The sequence below is a fragment of the Oncorhynchus keta genome, chromosome 23, assembly GCF_023373465.1.
Source record: "Oncorhynchus keta strain PuntledgeMale-10-30-2019 chromosome 23, Oket_V2, whole genome shotgun sequence".
Taxonomy (NCBI): Eukaryota; Metazoa; Chordata; class Actinopteri; order Salmoniformes; family Salmonidae; genus Oncorhynchus; species Oncorhynchus keta.
In genome coordinates, this window is record NC_068443.1 from 22,677,606 (window position 1) to 22,697,069 (window position 19,464).

At 45.7% G+C, this 19,464-nt stretch overlaps 1 protein-coding gene across 1 annotated transcript in view; it reads left to right on the forward strand.

Moving 5' to 3' along the window:
* Nucleotides 1-19,464, forward strand: part of LOC118402012 (solute carrier family 22 member 23-like) — an 81,940-nt gene that overhangs the window by 53,149 nt on the left and 9,327 nt on the right. The window contains exons 4-9 of the mRNA XM_035799800.2: nt 4,215-4,383; nt 5,647-5,774; nt 13,841-13,943; nt 14,841-15,079; nt 16,007-16,039; nt 17,799-17,922. Of these exons, the coding sequence (XP_035655693.1) occupies nt 4,215-4,383; nt 5,647-5,774; nt 13,841-13,943; nt 14,841-15,079; nt 16,007-16,039; nt 17,799-17,922 (796 nt within the window). The remainder of the gene's footprint in view (nt 1-4,214; nt 4,384-5,646; nt 5,775-13,840; nt 13,944-14,840; nt 15,080-16,006; nt 16,040-17,798; nt 17,923-19,464) is intronic.

Here is a 19,464-nt window from a genome sequence, read left to right on the forward strand (position 1 = left end):
CCCCTTTTACATCAGCCGATGTCACAAAGTGCTATACAGAAACCCAGCCTAAAACCCCAAACAGCAAGCAATGCAGATGTAGAAGCACTACAGACAAATGGCTGCTGAGATCAGCCCTATTTCTCAGAGAGACAGAGAATGATGTCTAGGCGGAAGAAATGGAGCAGTTTCTCCAATGAGAGGAGAGGAGGGAATCTATGACTGGGTGGGTGATTCACAGAATCCTGTCCTCCCCCACTCCCCCACTTTTTGTGTCTATATACATGAGATAAGATGCACACTCAGTGCTTCCTCTGAGCAGGGTAAAGTTCACTTTTGTGCTGAGTGTACATTCCCCGGCTGCTAGGCAAACTTCCTTTCCTTCCTCCCCTATATCACTCCATCCCTATCTCTCACCCCTAGCCCCCATCCTTTCTTGGGGGTCTATATCCCTCCATCCCTATTTCTCACCCCTAGCCCCCATCCTCTCCTGGGGGTCTATATCCCTCCATACCTATCTCTCACCCCTAGCCCCCATCCTTTCTTGGGGGTCTATATCCCTCCATGCCTATCTCTCACCCCTAGCCCCCATCCTCTCCTGGGTCTATATCCCTCCATGCCTATCTCTCACCCCTAGCCCCCATCCTCTCCTGGGTCTATATCCCTCCATGCCTATCTCTCACCCCTAGCCCCCATCCTTTCTTGGGGGTCTATATCCCTCCATCCCTATCTCTCACCCCTAGCCCCCATCCTCTCCTGGGGGTCTATATCCCTCCCTATCAGAAGTCCCAGTGCGGTGGATGGATGGGGACCTTTTTTCCATAGCTTGATACTGTAGTAGGCCAATTTTGCAGACACTGTGTTATTCAAATAACTCACGCTTTCACAACATGATATTATAACACCCTTTGGATAAGTGTCATTTACCCACTGTCCAAAGCAACAGAGCAGGACCACATAGCATCAGACTGCATTGTGCCTCTTTTTCCTTCTCATGGTGTAGGGAGTCAACGGTAGACCTAATCTGTCAACTGTTTGGACCAGGTTGATGACTGTGGTTTTGTTGGTGCTATTTTGTAATTATTTGTGTTTGTGTTACACTGACTGGATGTATTTTATGTCTGTCTGGGGTCTCATCTGGGACTAGTAGAGCTGGGGTGTAATCACTAATACAAACAATTTTGCGACGAAAACTAGCGTTTCTATTGGATAGGTTCAGCAAACAGAGGGACCTATCTACCAGAGGGACCTACCTACCAGAGGGACCTACCTACCAGAGGGACCTACCTACCTGAGTCATTTTTGTTGCAAAAGTAGCAAAACCCGTTTTGCAACTGTTTGTAGTAATGATTAAACCGCAGATACAGTACATCCTTTTTGTGTTGATAGTAATGTCTGTTTTTACTACAGAGACACAAGCAAACTTACATGTGCGTGCACACTCACACACATTCATCCACGTTCAGCAAGCAAAGTTCTAAGTTGCAAATATTGTCATGCCATTTTGGAAGAAGGGATCAACGTAGTATTACTGTGAAGTTGTTACCTACACATCCCTCTATTCCTCAGAGGCCTTGGACCCATAGCCTATTGATCCTTACAGTTTAAGATAAGGTATTGATCAATGAGTGTGGCCTCACTTAAAGTCCACAAAGAATGAGATAGGCCTACTACACACACACATGCACTCAGGCGTGCGCACACACAAACACACACAAACACACAGTCTTACTCAACTAACCTTGTGGGGACACGAAATCCTATTTTCCCTAATCCCTGACTTTAACCCTGACGGTAACTCTAACTCTAACCCTAAAACCTAACCCTAACCCTTCTTTGTTGACTTCTGGTCCCCAGAGGCATAGATAAACACGTCCACACAGTCACTCTTCAGTCTCAACCTTTCTGGATATTGAGCACATGGTTGCACACACATTATTCCATTTGTACAATCTCTTTAAGAAAAAAACAGGAAGCAGTATTCTGAGTCTTATTATCTACAATCTTTTTAAGAATGATCATTCTAGCTGTACAGTGTAATATGTCTACCACCACATCTTTACTGCATTGAGAAGGAGCGGGCCCTGGAGCTGTTTACTGGCTGGGAACACACAAACCCAGTGGCCGGGAGCAGGGGGGAGGCAGAGGGTGACGACATGGCATGGGGCCATGAGGAGATCATGTGACTGCCGGGGAAAGGTCAGTGTGGTGTGTTACCCACTGGTCACAGGGAAACAACATCACTGCGGTGCCCCTAGTGGTCAGATACTGTAATGTTCTCAGAACAATGGAACCTCTTTGACTCACTGGACATTATGTTCTTGAAGTTGCATGTTCCATTCCAGAATCCACACTGTGTTGGACTACTTGATGAACAGAGGCTGCAAACCAGAGGCTTTTGTCAGATTATGGCTTTTGATGGTCAGGCTACTCCTTGGTACCAATGCTGTCCCCCACCATGGCTTTAGATAAGTCTTGTCAGTTGTCATCATGTGGCATGTGTGTTAACAAAGTCCTGTTTTAGTGCATTTGGTCACTCCTGTTTGGTCACTCCTTTTTGGTCACCCGTGGGTCACCTCAGTATCACCCCTGTGCCATTGTGGCCTTCTGTGAGTGCTTTGTGTGTGACATCACCTGAGCGCTGGGATTTGTGTCAGCAGGCAGGGCAGGACCTGGGCTGATGGTTGGAGGTTGGGGCCGGTGCAGGGCAGTGTGGGACTGCTGATCAGGAGGGATGTGGAGGATTAGGGTCAGCTGGAGTAAGGAGCTCATAGTACTTCTGTAGAATGTTTTGTAAGTACATTCATATGTTCGATTCACACACTCACAAAACCACATAACACCAACCCATGCTATTCCCAGTGACCCATGACTTTACTCACAAAACTCCCACAGAGAATCAGGATGAGGTTAATCCAAACCCAACACTCCCTCTCTCCCCTCCCACCTTGACCCCCTCTCATCTCTCCCCTCCTAACCCTCTCCCCTCTCCTCTCTACTCTCCCACACATCTCCCCTCTCCTCTTCCCCTCTACTCCTCCTCTTCAGTCTTAGCTCTGTCGTTCCAGCTGCGTTACTGTCACAGTGTCATGGTGAGGTTACACCAAACCCAACACTCCTTATCCTCTCTTCCCTCTCTCTCACCACTCTCCGCTCTCCTCCTCCTCCTCAGTCTTAGCTCTGTCGTTCCAGCTGCGTTACTGTCCCGTGAACACAGAGCATTATTCATACTAGCTAGGAGGGGGGAAGATGCTAATTGAAATTCCTGTCTTTTCCTCGGGGGTGGAGTTGCAGCCTGCTGACAGTGTATTATGCCGGGCCTGTCACCTCGAAAGACCCAGTTGGAGCTGAGAAAAATAAAAAACACAAGTAAAAATAAAAACATGAGGAGATATAAAGTGATGAGTGGAAGACAAAATACTGAGAAAGACAAGGGAAGTAAAGGGAACAGTTGTTGCAGTACAGTACCACTCACCAGCTTCATAAGATTGATATAGCCTATTTTATGCTATGCTATGCTGCCGCAGTGTCTAGCTTGCTAAAGGGCTGAGTTCTGTGTGTTTCTGCCGGCTAGCGTGGTGGTGGCATGCATGCTAATGTCTGTATAAATGAATCAAAGACTTTCTGAAAGTGACTGGGAAGAAATTTGTAGAAGGAGACCCTCATTACTTCACTGCAATAGATTTGGTTCAGTCGGATCAGGACAGGGACTGTGTTAGCCATGGAAGAGTCAGTGCTCTTCAGCTAAAATAGACTAATAGTCCCATATTCTCTGCATGAGAATGCAGCTTTATGCAGTAGCATCAGTCATACATTTAGAATCAGTTCTAGACAAGGTAATTCTGCCCCTGAACAGGCAGTTAACCCACTGTTCCTAGGCCGTCATTGAAAATAAGAATTTGTTCTTAACTGACTTGCCTAGTTAAATCAATTTTTAAGAAAAAAAAAAAAAAAGTGGACAATAATGTTCACAATACTGGAGTGGCATCGGTATCAGGATAACTCGTCTCCTTCCCAGGGATGGAGATATGTAGTGGAACTGTAGTGTCGACCCCTCTCCCTTCTGTCCACTCTCTCTGTCAAGTCGTGTATGTGTGGGAGTGTCATTGTTGACCTTGTGTTCCCTCTGCTACCCTCTCTATCATAGATGGAACTGTGTCTGTGGTCAGAGTGTGTGTGTCTATTTGTATTGTAGGTCCATGTAAGCTAACCTCTCTCTCCACTCTCTCTACCAGGGATTGAGCTGTGCCTACCAGCCTGGCGTTTCTCAATGACCATGGTTGCCAGCTTCGTGGTGCTGGGCGGGCAGCTCCTGATGCCAGGGATGGCATACGTCTGTCGAGACTGGCAGGTTCTGCAGGCTGTAATCATCTGCCCGCTTCTCCTCATGCTGGCTTATATCTGGTGAGGACAACAGCTACTTTACTCCCCATCTCTGGCAAAGTGCAAAACTGTTCTAGGACCAGGCTATACTTCAACACCTGCTACAATTTAGCAGCTCAGTGTTGATATATTTAGCTATTTATTATATGCATACAGGTGATCCCATTTAGATAGAAAATACTGATTTAATTCACTTGATTAGGTGCTACTCCCAATTATCTTACACTACAGTTCATGATTGGTTTCTGCTTTATGTTAATGTAGGTTCTATTTATCCAATGCTCATATTATGTATTGTCTTCTTCTTCTTTGTTTCATCTTTATTTAACCAGGTAGGCTAGTTGACAACAAGTTCTCATTTACAACTGCGACCTGGCCAAGATAAAGCAAAGCAGTTCGACACATACAACAACACAGAGTTACACATGGAGTAAAACAAACATACAGTCAATAATACAGTAGAAAAATAAGTCTATATATAATGTGAGCAAATGAGGTGAGATAAGGGAGGTAAAGGCAAAAAAAGGCCATGGTGGCAAAGTTAATACAATATAGCAAGTAAAACACTGTATGTATGAAATTAGTATGGGGCCAGCGGGACACGGGAGCACACGGAAGTGAACTATTATCTGTGTAGTTCCCCAGACACTGGAGGTTAATCAGATATGTATAGAATCAGAGGGAAGCTTCTAGGGTTTTCCCAGCTGTGTTTCCCTCTTATTTAGGTATACCTAATCTCCTATCATCTTTATAGCTTAAGAGCCTTCAAAGGACGTCTACTGTACATGTTAATACAGCTGGTCTTTTTAAAGCCTGGGTAATAAATAATAATGAATGAACCATCATTTACCCTGTATTACCCTGTATTCACACTGTATACCTGACTGCTGGGAAAGCTGCCAGCAGATCAAGTGGAAGAAACCTATGGGTTTTACTTCATCCTTGAGAATCACAGCACTTGTCATTTTCATTCCTTTCAAATTGCACACGTTAACAAAGGACTTGATATCCACAAGTTATGAAAGCATTTTAAAGGCAGATTCAATCCGAGTTTCAATCCGCTAGAAAGCAATCATGGATATACACATACACACACATATGCACATGGCCACACCCACCTTTCAGACTCAGGGATTCCCACAGAGCCTGAGGACGAGAATGATGTATTGAGATTCCTATTAGCCTCTCGTTAAATCCCAGTGAAAAAAATAGGTACTAATTTCATTTTGATTCAGCGGTTCATATTTTATTTAAGAGAGAGTGTTCTGTCTTGTCTCCATGCAGGATCTTTCCCGAGTCTCTGCGGTGGCTGCTGGCCACTCAACAGTACGGCCGCTCCAAGTGGATCATGGGACACATCATCAAGAAGAACCAGGTCAACCCCGAGCTGGACACTGACCACATCCTTACAGGTAGAGATCACTATTGTAATTATTACTGTAATTAACACTATCTAATTAGCCCAAGTGTTTTGTCTTTGGTTTGGATTCATTTCTTTCCTCTGCTATGGGTTTAATGTTGTTATTTGGAAGTGAAATGTTTGTTGATCCCTAAAGTGAAAGGTTCTTCTTAGACAATATCTCTAGCAAGGACAGTTAGGATAGTCTCTAGTTCCTTTTCATTATTTTCACTATCTATTAACTTTGAATACTTTGAACAAAACTCTGGCTGTGTTTACACAGGCAGCCCAATTCAGATCAATTTTTTCACTAATTGGTCATTTAACCAATCAGATCAGCTCTGAAAAAGATATTGTGTGAAAACATCTGATGTAATTGGTCAAAGACAAATTATTGGAAAAAATATCACAATTGGCCAGCCTGTGTAAACGCAGCCATAAGCATACAGTATAATAATGCCAATGTTAGATTCTCTCTGAGACAGAAAGGTCTGGTCAGGCTCAGTAGAGTGTAGGTCCCTGTTGTTCAGTCAACAGTCTATATGGATTATCTTGACTGACGAGGGAGATCCCCTTCCTTCCTCTCTGCCTGGTTACCATAGTAACAGACCTCTCTCCTGGGGGTGGAGGTATATCTTCAGCAGGGTAGTAAACCTACACCGTGACATCATGGACCCGACCCTCCAGACCCTAATTCATTTTATTACCTGTGTTGGGGAGTAGTGAACTAGAAGTAGTTCAACTAGTAATGTAACTACATTTTGCAGTAGCTTGGTGGAACAGATTCTAATCCAGTAGTGTTTTCAGTAGTCACTTACTTTTTTGCCATGTAGCAGTGTAGCTAGTGTAATTACATACTACATTTTGGCAAAAAAATATTCAGTTCTACCTAATTCTCACTTCAAACATTGTGTTTAATAGGATAAATATACATTCAGTTAACATCTGACTCCAGAGTGATCTGTTCTTGCAATGTGTATTCAATGACATTTCATTTCAGATTTAGATTTAGGATAATTTATCACAAAGTAGTTTGGATGTTGTGAACTACTTTTTCTAAGAACTTTAGTTAAGTAAACTATATTTTTCTTAAGGGTAGCTTTCTTCCAGTGTGAAGTATTGGTAGCTCGGTAAACTATATTTTTCTTAAGGGTAGCTTTCTTCCAGTGTGAAGTATTGGTAGCTCGGTAAACTATATTTTTCTTAAGGGTAGCTTTCTTCCAGTGTGAAGTATTGGTAGCTCGGTAAACTATATTTTTCTTAAGGGTAGCTTTCTTCCAGTGTGAAGTATTGGTAGCTCGGTAAACTATATTTTCAGAGTCGTTTCCCCAACATGGTTTATTAGGGCCTTTAGAGGGAGCGGGGCAGAAGGAGAAAGGGAGAGGCATCGCTCATAGACAACAGATGGGACCAGGTCAATCCCTTTGACCTCTACCTTAGTGTCTGGATAATGGATAAGTATAGCCAGGCCAGATTCCTGCAGTTTGGACAAGAGATGACTGGATGCTTCTCATGAAATCAATTTTAAAATGTCTGTAGCAAATTGAGTTACAAAAGCATGATGCATCACTCTGAGGACTAAGATGTCTAGTTTTTGGGAACGTGTCTTATTTTAAATACATTTTACATTTCCGCTTGAATTTTCTACATTTTCACTGTAAATCCTCATTACCAAAATGTGTCCAGATACAATTATCGGGTCATAAAAAAATGAGAGAAAAAGGTTTGTCCATAAATCATAAGAATGGTATACTAATTAAAGTTTACAGTAAACTATAATATATATTACGTACATACAGTGTCTGTGGACATCTCATTACCGTAACACTTTTTCAAGTTCCTGTAAAAGTTTTTTTTTTAAAGCTTCAGTTTTTAAATAAAGTTTTATTCACCAATGATGCATCATCTAGAGGATAAGTCCTTAGATGAGCACAAGTCAAGTTCATGTATTTGCTTATATACCTTCAGAATGAGGTTCTTATTCTCAAACATCCCCTTTACCGCACTTGGCCTTCTCATTACCAAAACTGCTAAAGAGCTCAAATTGGGAAAAGTCTGATTTAATTTGATAATAGTTCTATAATTACGGACCGTATACCTACCACTCCACGAGATACTGAAGGCCCCTCGCCCAACGCATCGAATCCCGCATGGTGTGAACGGTGTATACCGGGGCCCCCTCGATGTCCAGAGGGGGCGGAGGAACCTCCCGCACCAGACTCCTGGAGCGGGCCAGCCATCACCGGCCTGAGGAGAGACACATGGAACAAGGGGTTAATACGGTAATCGGGGTGAAGCTGTAACCTATAGCAAACCTCGTTCACTCTCCTCAGGACTTTAAATGGCCCCACAAACTGCGGACCCAGCTTCCGGCAGGGCAGGCGGAGGGGCAGGTTTCAGGTCGAGAGCCAGTGCGAACACCGGGGTCTCACTGCGGTGACGGTCTGCGTTCTTTTTTTGCGCAGCACGGCCCGCTGAAGGTGAACACGAGCAGCTTCCCGTGTCTCCTCTGCGTGCCTGAACCAGTCATCCACCGCAGGAGCCTGGGTCTCACTCTGATGCCAAGGCGCCAGAACCGGATGGTACCGCAGTACGCACTGGAAGGGAGAGAGGTTAGTGGAGGAGAGGCGAAGCGAGTTCTGTGCCATCTCGGCCCAGGGCACGAACTCTGCCCACTCCCCTGGCTAGTCCTGGCAATAAGACCGCAGAAACCTGCCCACATCCTGGTTTACTCTCTCCACCTGCCCATTACTCTCGGGGTGAAACCCTGAAGTAAGGCTGATCGAGACCCCCAGACGTTCCATGAACGCCTTCCAGACCCTAGACGTGAACTGGGGACCTCGATCAGACACTATATCCTCAGGCACCCAGTAGTGCCGGAAGACGTGCGTAAACAAGGCCTCCGCAGTCTGTAGGGCCGTAGGGAGACTGGGCAGAGGGAGGAGACGACAGAACTTAGAGAACTAGAGGACACTGGATGGGAGTGGGCTCTGCACGTAACGCCTGCTCAATGTCCGTGTCCAGCTCCCACACTACCGGCGCCACCAGGCAGGAGGTGGGGAGTATGGGAGTGGGATCCACGGGCCGATCCTCTGTGTCATACAGCCGGGACAATGCGTCTGCCTTCACGTTCTGGGAGCCTGGTCTGTAGGAAAGGGTGAACACAAAACGGGTGAAAAACATGGCCCACCTTCCCTTGCGAGGGTTCAGTCTCCTCGCTGCCCGGATGTACTCCAGATTGCGGTGGTCAGTCCAGATGAGAAAAGGGTGTTTAACCCCCTCAAGCCAATGTCTCCACGCCCTCAGAGCCCTTACAACAGCCAACGGCTGAGCTTCTTCGAGAAGAAGGCACAGGGGCGGAGCTTCGGTGGCGTACCCGAGCACTGAGAGAGCACAGCTCCTATCCCAGCCTCGGACGCATCCACCTCCACTATGAACACCAAAGAGGGATCCGGATGGGCCAGCACGGGAGCCGAAACAGAGCCCTCAGGTGACCAAAAGCCCTGTCTGCCTCAGCCGACCACTGCAAACTCACCGGGCCCCCCTTCAGCAGTGACGTAATGGGAGCCGCTACCTGACCAAAACCCCGGATAAACCTCCGATAGTAATTGGCAAACCCAAGAAACCGCTGCACCTCCTTTACCGTGATGGGAGTCGGCCAAATACGCACAGCTACAATGCGGTCACTCTTCATCTCCACCCCTGAGTTGGAAATGCGGTACCCTAGAAAAGAGACGTACTGCTGCAAAACAGGCACTTCTCAGCCTTGACGTACAGGTCATGTTCCAACAATCGTCCAAGCACCCTGCGCACCAGGAACACATGCTCGGCGCGTGAGGCGGAGTATATCAGAATGTCATCAATATACACCTCTACACCCTGCCCGTGCACGTCCCTGGAAATCTCGTTTACAAAGGCTTGGAAGACTAATGGAGCATTCATCAACCCGTACGGCATGACGAAGTACTCATTATGCCCTGAGGTGGTACGGAATGCCATCTTCCACTCGTTTCCCTCCCGGATACGCACCAGGTTGTAAGCGCTCCTGAGATCTAGTTTGGTGAATAAGCGCGCCCCGTGCATTGACTCAATCGCTGTGGCGATGAGCGGTAGCGGGTAACTATACCTCACCATGATCTGATTTAGACTTCGATAGTCAATGCACGGGTGCAGACCTCCATCCTTCTTCTTCACAAAAATGAAACTTGAGGAGGGGGGTGATGTGGAGGACCGAATGTACCCCTGACGCAGGGATTCGGAGACATGTGTTTCCATAGCCACTGTCTCCCCTTGTGACAGAGGATACACGTGACTCCTGGGAAGTGCGGAGTCTACCAGGAGATTTATCACACAATCCCCCTGTCGATGGGGTGGTAATTGAGTCGCCTTCTTAGAGAAGGCGAGAGCCAAATCGGCATATTCAGGGGGAATGCGCACGGTGACGTGGTCTGGACTTTCCACCGTGGTAACACCAACAGAAACCCCTAAACACCTCCCTGTGCACTCTCACGACCACCCCGTGAGAGCCCTCCGTTGCCAAGAAACAGTGGGGTCATGACAAGCTAACCAGGGTAGGCCTAGCACCACGGGAAACGCAGGTGAGTCTATGAGGAAGAGACTAATTCTCTCCTTGTGACCCCCCGGCGTCACCATACCCAGAGGAGCGGTGGCCTCCCTAATCAACCCTGACCCTCCCTAATCAACCCTGAAGGGCACAGCCACGGAAAGAATGGAGATTCCTAAACTATGGGCGAACAATCTATCAATAAAATTCCCAGCCGCGTCTGAATTGACAAGCGCCTTATGCTGGGAATGCGGGGAAAACTCAGGAAAAGTGACATACAAAAACATATGTACAACAGAGGGCTCTGGGTGAGAATGGTGCCGGCTCATCTGGGGTGACGCCAAAGCTCCCCGCCTGCTGCCCCGATACCCAGAGGAACCAACCCGGCACCAACCGTGCCCTCAGATGGTGCACGAGCTGGAAACCCCTCCGGTCTCCCTGCACACCGCCCCTCCCAGCTCCATTGGTATCGGAGAGGGGGTGCGGGGGAATGGAACCAACAGACCCCGATCTGAACGTCCGCGGGTAGCCAGCAGTATGTCCAGCCGGATGGACAGGTCCACCAGCTGGTCGAATGTGAGGGTGGTATCCCTGCAGGCCAACTCCCGACTGATGTCCTTGCACAGACTGCAGCGATAATGGTCAATGTCGTTCCATCCCGCGCCGGCAGCCAGGGTCCGAAACTCCAGGGCAAACTCCTCGGCGCTCCTCGTCCCCTGCCTCAGATGGAAGAGGCGTTCACCCGCCGTTCAACCCTCGGGCGGGTGGTCGAAGTCTGTCCGGAAGCGGCGGGTGAACTCCTCAAACTGTTACAACGCCGCATCTCCCTCTCTCCACACGGCGTTGGCCCACTCCAGGGCTTTCCCGGTGAGGCACGAGACGAGGACGGACACTCTCTCACGGCCCGAAGGAGCCGGGTGGACGGTTGCCCGGTATAAGTCTAGCTGCAACAGGAACCCCTGGCAGTTCGCAGCTGTCCCATCATATTCCTGGGGGAGGGAGAGACAAATCCCACTGGGACCAGGAGAACGGGGGGCGAATAGTGGAGACCCCGGTTGTGCTGATGGAGGTGCTGGTAGAACTCCTTGTTTTTCCCAGTGGTCCATAGTCTGGACAACGTGGTCCATGGCGGTGCCAAGATGGTGGAGCATTGCTGCGTGCTCCCGGACGCGCTCCTCCACCCCTATACCCGGGGTTCCTGCTCCTGCTGACTCCATAAGTTGGTCCGGAATTCTGTAAGGGGTGCGTGCTGGCGACAGAGGAGTTCATGCGCAGGAGATCAAAAACTGTGTTTACAACGGAGCAGCTTAAATAACAAAAAACCACCGGAAATCAGAACAAACAATCAATGGGTACGAAACCCGTGGCACACCAGAATAAATGTGCACATACACAATAAACAATTCCGTCGCCCTAACGTCACCCGAACAAGGAGATGAACCAACTTTGGGAGAAGTTGTGACAATTTGTTTATTACATTTTTGTACTTTGACAGTAACGATACTTTTGAAAAAATGTTGGTCAAATGTATAATAAAAAAACAATAATAAATACAAAATAGATAAGTACAGATCCTAATATCAGTGATTCAAGAGAACATTTTGTGAAAAATGACACTTGAGAATTGTTTGTTTCTTTGGACAGTTTCGTGAGAATGACTTAACTATGTTAACTAAATGTGTATAGTATAACCTCTGTCAATAACATAGTTGGGTCATTCTCACGAAACTGTCCAAAGAAACAAACAATTCTCAAGTGTCTAATAATACTGAATTTGTGTCATGTTTGAGTCTCTCAGATAACATAAGAACATGGCCATGGCAAAATATGTATAATTTAAGGAAATTAGCTTCAAAACTGAAATGTCTCTCAGCCCCATTACAAAATGTGTAGATTTACAGGAAACTAACTATAAAACTGTAAAATGTTCTCTCTGTCCCATGTAATAAAAATAAAGAAACACCAACATAAAGTGTCTTAATTAGGTCGTTGGGCCACCACGAGCCGTCAGAACAGCTTCAATGCGCCTTGTCATAGATTCTACAAGTGTCTGGAACCTATCGGAGGGATCTTCCATTAGAAATTCCATCATTTGGTGTTTTGATGGTGGTGGGAAACGCTGTCTCATTCAGTGAGCACTCGTGCCTAGTGGATGGCGGCATTGTCGACCTGGAAGAGACCACTCCCATCGGAAACGAAATTATTCACCATAGGTTGAAGGTGATCACTCAGAATGGCTGTGTATTTATTGCCGTTTCCCTTGCCCTCTAAGGGTTGTGTGGATCTAAACCATGCCAGGAAAAGGCACCCCGACACCATAGCAGAGCCGCCAGAAACCTCATTTACTCAAATGTTTCCTTTATTTTGGCAGTTAACTGTAGCTGTGCCCTTTTACCTAGGAGGTCTTCTTGTCAGGTATGATATGGCAGAGGAAAATCATAACCATTTACAAATTCTTCTGTTACTGTGCTACTCAGAGTGACAGTGTGAATACATCGTAAAACAGAGTTGTTTAATGTGAAATCAACAATTTTCTTAGCCTCCAGAGATCCTTTAGAGCAGTGTGTGCTGATGAGAGAGTGTGTCTGTCAGCCGGGTCGTCCCATTCGTCCTCTCCTCTCCTGCACACACAGCTCTCTGTCCTCCTCTTGTCATCTGCATCTATGGGTGAAGCTAGCTAGAGCGTTCTTTGTCTCTGTAGTGGTAGAGCTATGCTCGTGTCATCTTTCCATGGTGCACCTGGCTCTCTTAGCTGTAAACACTTCACAATAAAACCAGAAGCAGCCTCCGGGTGTTTGTCAAATCAAATTAAAGTTTATTCGTCACTTACCCAGTTTACTGCTGGTATAAACGGTGCAGCGAAATGCTTACTTGCGAGCTCCCTCGACAATGCAGTACAAATATGATGTATTGGGCCGTCCACACCACCCTCTGTAGATGACCTGCGGTTGATGGCTGTGCAGTTGTGTGTGTGTGTGTTTGTGTGTGTGTGTGTGCGTGTGCGTGTGTTATGTAGCCTTGTAACATAACTAGCCCCTGAAAAGGGCCTCTCGTTTAAGAGCCAATCATAGATGAGGGATTATGGCTATGCTGCTAGGCCAGAGGATGACTTCAAAGCTCCATTATTTTATAGAGCGATAAACTTGGAATGTGCACGTGCATATGTGTGTGTACATGCAGAAAGTGGAGGTTTGTTTCCATAGCAACCCATTATATTTCAAAACATCCGTGCTCCATGTCGTGATCCGTGCTTCGCTGGGGCGTTGTCCTCTTTCATTTTTCCATTCATTCACTCGTCTTCTTTTCCCCTAGTCACCCACTCCTTCCCCCGTCATACCTGTCTCCTAACAGGAAGAGATAAGTCACATGATGAAATGTGTTGGTATGAATCACATAGTGTGCAGCTGAAATTGTCCTTCCGTCACCTACCCCCATCATGTGGAATTAGATGATGCCCTGTGGTTGACTGTACAACCTGGTATAAAGCCCTTTGTGACTTATTTTCATTGTTTCAGAGCTGCAGAACGCTCTTCACAAGAAACCCAAAAAGACCTGTATCGTAAAGATGGTGGGGACAAGGAACCTGTGGAAAAACATTGTGGTCCTCTGTGTGAACTCGTAAGTATGTTCTTTGTGTGTCTGGCGGTGTGTGTCTGTGTGTGCGTGTGCATGTGTCCATGATGCAGCTGCCAGTAAGACACCTCTGGGTGTTAAATGCAGTGGCCGGTGTTCCGTGATGATGGGACTATGGACCTGTCTGCTCGATGCCGCATCGACCAGCAGTGGCCCTCTGTGCTGTTGGCAGGCCTGTCCGTCCGTCCATCCGTCTCTCTGTCTCTGTCTGTCTGTGCTGTTAGCAGGCATGTATGTTTGTCCATCCAGCCATTCATCTGTCTATCTATCTGCCTTCAGAATAAAGATTCACCACTTCCCTCACTCACCAGTCATTATAGACAGGCTATTAGCTATTTCAGTGCCCTGACCAGTCTGTTGGTCTGCCTGTATGTCTGTGCTGTTAGCAGGTCTGTCTCTCTCTGTCCGTCTGTTTGTCTGTCCATCTGTCTGTATGTCTGCCAGATGGCCTAAAGAATAAAGCTTCACCTTCTCACTCACCTATCCCAGTAATTTATAGACATGCAGACAGACACAGCCCTGGCTATTTCAGTGCACGGTGCCCCTGAATCTAGTCTGACCATGAATTTTACATGAGCTGTGTTCTTATGAGAGAACTGGAGATGAGCAGGAGAGGGTGTATGTGCGTGCTTTTGGCTTTGTTTCGGAGGAGACGAGAGGAGAGATTCATTTTCCTCCTCTTTCTTCTCCCTCACTCTGTCTGGACTCATGTCATTTTTCTTTACCCTCTCTTCCCATATCCCTTTCTATCTTTCTGTCCTCTCTGTACACTCTTTCATCTCCTCACTCCTTTTTCCCTCTCTTGCACCATCTCCCCCCTTTCTCTCTTATCTTCATTCTCTCTCCTCATTCTCTCCCCACCCTCTCTCTCCCTCTATCCAGACTGACTGGCTATGGCATCCACCACTGCTTTGCCCGCAGTATGATGGACCACCACGAGACCCACGAGTCAACCATGTTCCACAACTTCTACGCTGACTACTACACCATGGCGGGCATCGCCGTGGCTTCATGCATGGCACTGTGCCCGGCGGTGGGCCTGATGGGGAGGAGGGGAGGCCTGCTCATGTTCATGATCATCACTGCGCTGGCATCATTGCTGCAGCTTGGCCTGCTCAACTGTGGGTAGCCTACAGTGTTATACACATACTGTATAGTACACACGCTGTCACAAACTTGCTTGCACACATACACACACACACACACACACAAATATACAAACACACAGGCATGCACATGCACACACACACAAACATACACACACTCACACATACACTGCAAGCACTCACACACAAATTATCATACAGTCTGTGCATTCTAGCTGCTCACCTTAACCTCTACGGCACAAAGCCATACCTTGACCTCTACGGCACAAAGCCATACATTGACCTCTACGGCACAAAGCCATACCTTGACCTCTACGGCACAAAGCCATACCTTGACCTCTACGGCACAAAGCCATACCAAGACCTCTACGGCACAGTTTCATTATATCTCGTTGTGAGAGTAGCACGAGCTGTCTGACCTTAGATTACATGTGGCATATCATGCCATGTCTCCCCGCTAAAATGTCTCACCGTCACTAGCCAGCTGGTATATGTGGATCGTATCTAGTTGTATCTAGTTTTATTATGAATGTGAATAGGCAGAGGTGAAACAGCCTTTGTAGTTAGCTATAGTTGTCTTGGAGTGGGGTTTAAATGTAGGTCTATGTGATGTGGTGTTACTGTGTGACAAGGACAAATGATTGTCTGAAATCTGTCAGAGTATTTTTTTTTTTAAAGAGTCACTTATATGTTGCGTGAACAAATGTTTAACCTACAACTACAGGTACACATCAAGGTCAAACACATACACACACCACACATCTTGTGTTGTTATTGCTGTGGTGTAACTAGTGTGTGTTTTGTGACTGGAAAATTCACTTGTGGTACTGCATGGCTGTGTCTCCTTTTTGTGTCGACTATGCTCTGTGTGATGTGTTAGATGATCATTTGATTCCATATTAACCTGTGTATGTTTCCCTCTCACTCCCTTGGCTCCTGTAGTGCTGGGGAAATACAGTGTCCATCTGAACATAGGTACAGTACAACCATCGGTTTGTCTCCTATTCATTCTAGTGGGAACTCAGCCAATGTTGCCCTTGTTGCTGTTGCTCTGCCCTAGAATCTGAACTAATCAATACCCCATCATTCTGGCTCATAACTGTTTATCATGTTTACCGAATTATATTCAGCTTACTGGAAATACTTTAACTGCTTGATAAAGAACCAAGAAGGTCCTGGGCAGATGTGAGAATTCTGCAGTAAATTGATAGCCAATTTACCATCCTAAATGTGGTTCAAGCAGTTAGAAACACATTATGATAGAAGCAGATGTCCTCGGCATGATTTGTTTGATATGATTAGACATAAGATTGGAGGAACTGACATCTGTATGAGATTGAAGAACACTAAGAAAATGTCAGCATTATAAACCAACAGTACTAAAAATCAGGGCTTTAAATGTCACAATGAGTTTGTTGCACAATGCTGGTGGTTCCAGGCAAAGGTTGATTTTTCAACTCAACCTAAATACTGTGACTCTTCCTCGCTCTCCCTTCCTCCCAATCACTCCCACTCTCTTTCCCACCCACTCTCTAAAAACACAAACTCATTGCAGAGTTCAGTCAGGTCGCGATAGCCCAAACCATGACGTGCGTTTTCTGTTTGACAACTACGACGAGTGACAGTTCAGAGGCACCATGTGACTGGCTCAGTACGTCTGTAGGCATCAGTGAATAAGTAAATATCTCAAGGACGAGCGTTTCTGCGTTCTGTTTACTGCATACATACACATTCAGATCCAGCTTGCTTGTCCTTCACAGTGAAACGCCACAACAGACACATGAAACCAGCAGTTGTACAACCTTAGAGGCTAGTACACATTATACCTGGTATGAAATACATTATGCCGTATCACCATCATTCATCTGAGCTGCTTTTCATCTGGCTTGGTCTTCCTGTATTCAAAAAAGAGTAACTTCTTCTTAATGCTATTTTTCATTAGAGGTGGAATTACCAGTCTTCCTGTCTGTGTTCTACTCCCTGATCCTCCTTTGTCTCATTGACCCTGACGAACCTCTAGCCCTCTTCTTCCCCTGTGTATTTATCTCTCTTATGGTCTCTCCATTCTCTCTATCCCTAATCTTCCACCTGGAAGCAAACTGGGCCTGGCCTGTTGTCAGACAGCCAGAGGATTAGAGAGGAGCAGCAAACTGACCAGCCTCGGATGATCCTCTTTGGGCAACTTAAACATCTTAAATTTAGACACCAAACCGATCCGAGACCAGCCAGAGATTATCCTCTTTGGGCAACTGAAACATCTTAAATTTAGACACCAAACTGACTTGAGACCAGCCTCGGGTGATGCAATTTAAACATGCCTCATATACTGTATACACGTCATGGGAATGATGTAACCATCTACACATGTTATTTATAAACCCATAGTTTTATGTCAAGATGGCAGGAAATGTGTTGTTGAAGTATTAGGATCATCCTTCAACAACGCCCTGCTCTTAGGAGAAAGCATAGGTACTTTTCTCGCTCAGTGCAATGAGCATTCTCTTAAGAGAGTCATTCATCTGTCAGGGTTAGATATAGAATTTTCCTTTGAGCTTATCTCACCTTTCTACATTCTCTCTGTATATTGGCTGGATAATGGTTATGTTTGTTTGCTTTCTAAGCAGAGTGCTCATATACACTAATCTCACTTTAATCATTTAGGCTGAATCATTTGAATAATTTAGGCTGAATCGTGTTTAATGGCTGACTCGTGTTTTGTCTTCTTTCTGTGCAGAGAGCTCGGATACACTTAATAAGAACTTCTCCATCGCCTTTTCCATCATCGGCATGTTCTCCTCCCACGCTGTCAGCAACCTGAGCATCTTCTTCTGCGCTGAGATCACCCCCACCGTCATCAGGTGAGCCCACCCACACACTGGGACCGGACCACTGGAGCGTACCACTGAGGGGGGTTGAGGGATAGGATTCAGAGGGGCTGTGAGGATATGTTCAAGCCAGGGTTGAGGAGAAACCTTGGGTTTCATTTTATTCCCATTTTATTCCCCTTTTATTCAGAGATGGCTTGAGTAAAATGTCTGGTTCAGTTTATAACATTTTACAGAACATTCACTCTGTCAAGCAAATGTAAATATACTGTCTACACATCTGGAATTGAAGAAGAAAATACCCTATGTTTTATGATGCTCATTATCCAAATATAACATAGTCTTAGTCTTTTGATCGCAATAGAGAGGTTAATGACATAAGGTTGCTCTGACCTGCTAGGATATCACCAGGATATTACATCCCTGCTGTTAGCACAGCACTCCCACCATTTCAAAATATTGTGTGATCATGGAGCTCTACTTACATGCCCCCATCTATAACATAGTACGGGTGTAGTTCTATATCCACATATTGTTTGAATTAGCCTTTCCCTCTCTGTACAAACTACGACACAGCTTTGGATCTCATGATGCTGTGTTGTATTATGTAAGGTATGGTGCACTGTACTGCCTCGAGTGACTGCGGAGCACCACCTGGTGGCCAGTCACAGACCAGAAAGGAGAGAAATGATGGTCCTGCATTGGCAGGATTCTCTTACAAATCAAATCTAATTTTATTTGTCACATGCACCGATTACAACGGGTGTAGTCTATACCGTGAAATGCTTGGTTACGGGCCCTTCCCAACAATGCAGAGTGAAAAACTAAACAAATACAAGTAATAGTAACACATGAATGAAGCTATATCCAGGGAGTATCGGTACCAGATCAATGTGCAGGGATATGAGGTAATTGAGGTAGATATTTACATGAATGCCGTGTAAAGTGACTAATAATTGTAATAATAAGAGTAAAATAAAGAACAGAGTAGCAGCAGAAAGTATTCACACCCTGTGAGTTGTTCCACATGTTGTTGTGTAACAGCCTTAATTCAAAATTGATTAAATTGAGATTTTGTGTCACTGGCCTACGCAAAATAATACCCCATAATGTCAAAGTGCAATAATGATTTTAGACATTTTTACAAATAAATTACAAATGAAAAGCTGAAATGTCTTGAGTCAATAAATGTTCAACCCGTTTGTTATGGCAAGCCTACATAAGAGTGAAAATGTGCTTAAAACTTCTTAAGGCTAGGGGGCAGTATTTTGATGTCCGGATGAAAAGCGTGCCCAAAGTAAACTGCCTGCTACTCAGGCCCAGAAGCTAGGATTTGCATATTTGGTAGATTGGTAGATTTGGATAGTTTCTGCAGCTTCTAAAACTGTTTGAATAATGTCTGTGAGTATAACAGAACTGTTTTGGCAGGCGAAACTCTGAGCACAATCCATCCAGGGAAAAAATGTTTTGAGGTCAATGTGTTTTCTATTTGTTTTCTATGGGAAGCTATTTTTAATAGGAATTTGCTTGCAGTTCCTATGGCTTCCACAATATGTCAACAGTCTTTAGAAATTG